This window comes from Coregonus lavaretus (assembly GCF_964263955.1).
Source record: "Coregonus lavaretus genome assembly, chromosome: 7".
In the NCBI taxonomy this organism is placed as follows: domain Eukaryota; kingdom Metazoa; phylum Chordata; class Actinopteri; order Salmoniformes; family Salmonidae; genus Coregonus; species Coregonus lavaretus.
Window position 1 is genome coordinate 8675779 of NC_139994.1, and position 6262 is coordinate 8682040.

General features: G+C 43.0%; 1 protein-coding gene across 2 annotated transcripts in view; it reads right to left on the reverse strand.

The window, feature by feature from the left end:
- Positions 1-200: 200 nt before the first annotated feature.
- Positions 201-6262, reverse strand: part of LOC311132754 (tubulointerstitial nephritis antigen-like) — a 78835-nt gene continuing 72773 nt past the window's right edge. For both annotated transcript variants that reach the window (XM_084166050.1, XM_084166051.1), the window contains exons 11-12: positions 5668-5713; positions 201-5556 (exon numbers count right to left, since the gene is read on the reverse strand). In XM_084166050.1, coding sequence (XP_084022176.1) covers positions 5398-5556; positions 5668-5713 — 205 coding nt within the window. In that variant the 3' untranslated portion in view covers positions 201-5397. The remainder of the gene's footprint in view (positions 5557-5667; positions 5714-6262) is intronic.

Sequence of the window (6262 nt, forward strand, 5' to 3'; positions counted from 1 at the left end):
CTTAAAAAAACATGATTTTGTCAAATGTGAAAATGTTTCCTCAAGAAAATGCATTTACTCTGTTTTCAAAGAGAAATGAACAGTTGGTGTCAACAAATATTTCAGATTTTTTAAATATAAATGTTTACTCAGCTGCTGGTTACCTTTATATTGTGTTGGGTATTGTCTTCCATTATTAGGCAATGAGTCAGACAGGGATGGTTGTTTTAAAATACTTTATTGTGCCACACAGGTAAAAACTATGGGGGGTTTTCATTTTGTGCATACAATACAAGAGACAGATAGATAATGATAATAAACATTGCACAGATTTACACATCTTGTCATAAAAAAAGTCTACATATCAATGAATATGAAGTGGTTCTTTGACTTTGAATACACAACTTCTGACTGGGGTTCTGTGAATGTTTTGAGGGTCTTTAAGATGTTTGGTTGAGTGAGTGATTGGCTCTTTAATGTCAGAGTAACTTTAACCCCTGAATACCATCCAAGTTGTTTTTTTATGGCCGACAGACAAAGATCTCAATGTTTGTCTACGGATAGAGTGTTGTGGCCCTTATAGACACTTAGAGATCTTTCATTAGCATCCCACTAGGATGTTTTTTTACCCCATATGTAACTCTGTGTTGTTGTTTTTAGCGCACTGCTTTGCTTTATCTTGGCCAGGTCGCAGTTGTAAATGAGAACTTGTTCTCAACTGGCTTACCTGGTTAAATAAAGGTGAGATAAATAAATAAAATTATATACAAATCTTCTGTCGACAGATCTTGGCACCTTGAATGGGCAGACTAAACATGGAACCCAGTGAATCACACTCAGGATTCACACAAACTCAAAAAGAACAGTCAGTCCGACTTGGATCCAGTTTCGGCCAAATTCCTTTCCTCCGCATGACTTGGATCCAATCGCCTGCTCCTCTCGTCCCATTGATCCAGACAGGCTTATCTGTCTATCACTGGTTTATCCCTATAAGGATACAACTGTCTGGATGACTGTATGTGAATGAGGATCCATCTGGTTAGCCAACAGGTTGACAATAACCTTCTACAGTAGGCTTAACTGCGTCCCAGGGCACTGATCAAAGTAGAGCACTATCTAGGGTATACGGTGCCATTTGGGACACAGCCCTAGTGCTTTTCATTGGCTAGGGGCTGTATCTTATAGACTAATGGGATAGTACTAGAACATTATTTTAAAGGATAAAACTGAATTGACTTGCACCAATAAACTATGGCTATGTTCGGCATGAGCCCATCCTTCATGTGACTATTAAAGCCTCAGGGTTTAGAACCTATACAGAAATTCTTCGTTACAGCATGATTGAAATTTAAAGGCAATGTTCCGCGTTAGCTGAGACTGCATTCATGGTAAACGCTGCATTTGTTGGCTCAATAATAAATTACCTTTACATTTCTATCTCGCGATCTGTAACGCTTCAGCGATACTGGTTTAACAGAGCCCTAAATAGTGTTAAGGTTTTCTGACATGATGTCATCGTATCCATTTTCTCCTTCAGGACAAAAAACACAAACAGCTCTGTTGACTCACCCCCCAGTCCCCACCTCCACCTGCCTTCTGTTCTCCATTCTTTCTGCACTGTCATGCCTCGTGAACCCATGATGCACCTCACCCCGACCCTGGCCACATCATCCCCCCTTTGATTGTCCTCATCCTCTCGCTCCGTTTGAAGTGAAGGTAAATATTCTGTAGACCGCGTGGCTCACACTTCACGCAGCTATGTCTGCCCTACCTCCTATACCCTACCCTTCCTCCACATTGAACATTGCTTGTCCATCCACACGTCTGGTTTTTTTGCGTCTCTATCCTTTTCTCAGAGGTGATGGTTGTAATGGTGGTTTAAAACTAAAGGCCTACTTGAAATGTATGAAATGGTGTAGGCTTATAGGAACCTTGGCTGAGTTACAGTAACAATGTGACAACTGGATGCCATATTGGAAAGGTGGCACAGTTGAAAATACATAACTTCTGCAAAGCCAAGCAGTTTATTGTGTAGTGAGACTGTATATGATCTGGTCTCTGAAAGGACAGTTGGTGCCTCTGGAAACTGATACATTGAAAACTAATGATAGGCACACAAAAATATATTTCAAATTGGAACAAAATTGCCAAAATTAGAGACAGTATAAAAAGAGCACCTAGGGCAACAATAGATAAGGCAGTTATATCAAGTTATATCAGTATATCAGAACCTGTGTGATCACTGGCTTCAGTTGAGGCTTGAGCTACCTACCTAACACTTCTTTGGAGATGCACAACCTTTGAAATGTCACAATGTGTCTGTTGTAGGCCTACACATGCTTATTGTTAAATATTGACGCGTTAGTGGCATGTTGTGTCTGTGAGATATTAGGCTGTCAAACTGACACAAATACTACAACGAAGCAGCACTGAACAGACTTTGGCAGCTGAGTCCGACCTCCTCCTCACCCTAGAGCCAGGCACTTTTGATTTGTGTGTGTTCCCTTTCAGAAGATGTATTTGCACCTCCCAAGAAAAGCACGAGCCAAACTCCACGGAGGGCCGAGTGTCTGCGGGTTTTCACTCCTCCCTTGTACTTGACTGATGAATTAAGGTCACTGATTAGTAAGGAACTCCCCTCACCTGGTTGTCTAGGTCTTAATTGAAAGGAATGATTTTGACACCCCAGCTTTAAAGCAACTGGTCAGGGGAGGGGGGGGGGGGGGGGGTTGTGTGTGAGTGTGTGAGACAAACACATCTCTCAAAGCAACTAATACAATAAGAGTACAACAACAGCAACAATAATAATATTTTCAGCATAATCGTAACACAGTGTACAGGTAGCCTAGTGGTTAAGAGCACTGGGCCAGTAACCGAAAGGTTGCTGGTTCAAATCCCAGACACGATGAGGTGAAAAACCTGTGGATGTGCCCTTGAGCAAGGCAATTAACCCTAGTTGCTCTGGATAACAGCTTCTGCTAAATGACTAAAATGTAAATACAGAGAATGAAATAGATCAAGACTATAAAACACAATGGGTCTAATATTTCAACCAGAGGCCCCCCAAAAAACAGCACTTATTTCATTAAGGCATTTGATAACCCATAAGGTTGTCATGTTGAAGGATCATCAAAGATGGTGGATAACTAAGATGGTTTCCTCAGGCCGTTTACCATTGAAAAAAATGTGTTCCGGTCTGTGTAAGTGGATGTTCCCTCTCTTGCGTGAACATGCCTTCCTGTGTGAGCTCAAGGCTCCTCCATAATGTCTGGCATGCTCACGTGAGAGAGGGAACAGCTGGCTCTGGTCTACTTAGTGTCCCCTCTCGCTCGGCCTGCCTGACCAGAAATAATTAGCCAGTGAGGTGGGGCCAATAAGTAGACCAGAGTGGCCCCGCCCTGACCAGAAAAAAATTAGGGAGTCAAGACTCTCTCTTTCACTTCTGTCTCTGGCATCATCTGGTGGTGGCCATTTCACCTTCTTCAAAAGGATGTTATTTCAATCAATCTCATGTTTTTATCAACCAGCTGATTTAATGAACGGAGTGTATTTTTCAAAGGCTGTTTTTTAAGCTCCTCGCTTGCTACAATTACATCTACACATATTATACATGCTTAATCTCTGCTTTCATACCTACTGTATGAATAGTAATAAGGGAGATTTATAAACGGCTGACCCACTAATATTATTTATAATGAAACGTTACGTTCAAGCAGTTGGCTTCAGTCAAGAGCTGTCATGGTCATGAGATTTAAGTTGATTTGATATCATTGGAAGATTGACTCCATCTCTTCCATAAACAGATAGATGATGTGGTACTGAAAACTCAAGAGAAATTTGGCATTGAGTTTCATTTCCAGAGCTTGCTGAAACTTAATACTGTACTATGCACTCAGTGGGATTAACCTAATAACAAAACATTGATTTTTGGTAAATGAGGGGAAATAAATTATTGGTCAAAAGGACAGCTCACTAAACCCTCAACCCCACCTACCATCAAGCTTTAGCCCAACACCTTTTCCAGTGTAAGATTCTGCATTTTTGGAATGTGTGAAGATATGTGTGGCTATCTGCTGACAGTAATAGGAATACATTAATCAGTGATGTAGCTAGCGTGACTAAGACTTAGGCCCTCAGTGATAACGTTTAACTAAACTGTTGCACAAGTGGATTGTTAGTTTCTCTCGTCTCTTGTTGTGGGAACTGCCCAATCTGGTGCCTGTATCATCTACTCCTCTATCTCTCTGGTTCTCTCCATCCCAATCTGGTGCCTGTATCATCTACTCCTCTATCTCTCTGGTTCTCTCCATCCCAATCTGGTCCCTGTATCATCTACTCCTCTATCTCTCTGGTTCTCTCCATCCCAATCTGGTGCCTGTATCATCTACTCCTCTATCTCTCTGGTTCTCTCCATCCCAATCTGGTGCCTGTATCATCTACTCCCCTATCTCTCTGGTTCTCTCCATCCCAATCTGGTGCCTGTATCATCTACTCCCCTATCTCTCTGGTTCTCTCCATCCCAATCTGGTGCCTGTATCATCTACTCCTCTATCTCTCTGGTTCTCTCCATCCCAATCTGGTGCCTGTATCATCTACTCCTCTATCTCTCTGGTTCTCTCCATCGCAATCTGTCCCTAAGGGGTTGGCTTTCAAAATACACAACAACAGAGAAACACAGGGAGAGGGTTAACCATGATCAGAGATAGATAGCCACCTGTCATTGCAGCCAAATGGAAAGCCACTTGTCATGGAAGACAAATGGATAGCCACTTGTCATGGCAACCAAATGGATAGCCACTTGTCATGGCAACCAAATGGATGCCACCTGTCATGGCAGCCAAATGGATAGCCACCTGCCATGGCAGCCAAATGAATAGCTACACAATGAGAGAGAGGAGAGTGAGAGAGTTCAGATCAAGCCAGTCCATTCATCATTATAGCAGAGGAAGTGAAGACTTCAGGACAGAAGCAGGAAGTAGACATTCCATGCTAGGCTGAAGCCGAGGAATCCGGGAAGGATGGTCTTTGGAAAAGTGAGTCCTGAGGTGCTTATTGCTGTGTCCTGAAGCCAGGGGAGGCTCTATGAAGAAGCCCCTCTCAGCCTGCAGACCTGGAGCTTGTTTTGGTGCCATAAACCTTGAGTTGGGTTAGGGGGCGGTTGGGGTGTCAATACCCCTAGGCTGGCGTAAGGGGATATGGGTGCAAGGGGGTAAGGGGGTAAGAGTTGGAGTTCTTGGGGTAGTTGTTGTTGGTTTCCCCAAAGGTCAGAGTGGGAACTGGTTGAGTTGTTCCCCCAGAGTTTGGTATGGGGGTAGGGGAGTAAGAGCAGGGCCTCTGGGGCTGGTTGCTCCCCCAGGGTAGGGAGGGGAAGAGGGTATGGGGTGAAGGGTAGGTGCTGGGTTCCTGGAGTGTCTGTCTCTACTTGCGTCGGCGGTGATGGTGGTTCTGCATGTCTTCCATAGTGACCCTACCCCACACGCCAATCACGAACGCCTCTATCTCACACTCGTTCTCACCACGAGTGATACGGAAGTAGCCGTTCTCCCCCCAGTTCTTCCCCCACGAGTTGGCAGCGATCTGGAAAAGTCAAGCGTTATTAGAAAGAGTGGCACAGGTTAGAATGTAGATATAGTTTATATATAATAGAAAAGAGAGAGAATATGTGATGTGATAGGAACCCTTATTTACCCAGTACTTCTTTGTTGTCCCATCATAGTTCCTCTCCTCTCCCCACCTGGAACAGAACACACAGAGATGGATTACTGATATGATTATTTTCCACTAAAGGGCACAAACTGGAACTATGAACAATCGGACAATGAAGATGTGTGAGAACACAAACACGCAAGGGGACAAAAATATGATCTTTGATCATCATAATATGCATGCAGGTCGTTCCACCAACTAGGTGCCCTTTGAATAGTGTAACTTGGTGATTTTTTATTTTTTTATTTAACCTAATTTTAACATTCTGTCATAAAGACCACATGTTCAACTTCATAAAAAAACAGTTCTCCATCTCGAGGTTAAATAAAATATGACTATAGTAAGTGCCCATTAAAGTAACCGGGTAGACCGTAACAGTGTTGACGATTTCAATTTAAATCAGCCATAAATCCCCTTGTGAGAGGAGGAATGGAAGCTTGTTGTGTGAAGAGGGGAGGGGCAATTGAATGCAAGCTTCACAAAAAAATCTAAATTGTGAAAACATTTCTAGCCTATTTATGGGTAACAGGGTTGGCGTGTTATGTTTGATCCGCTAAGTTTTCCACCACAAAACACC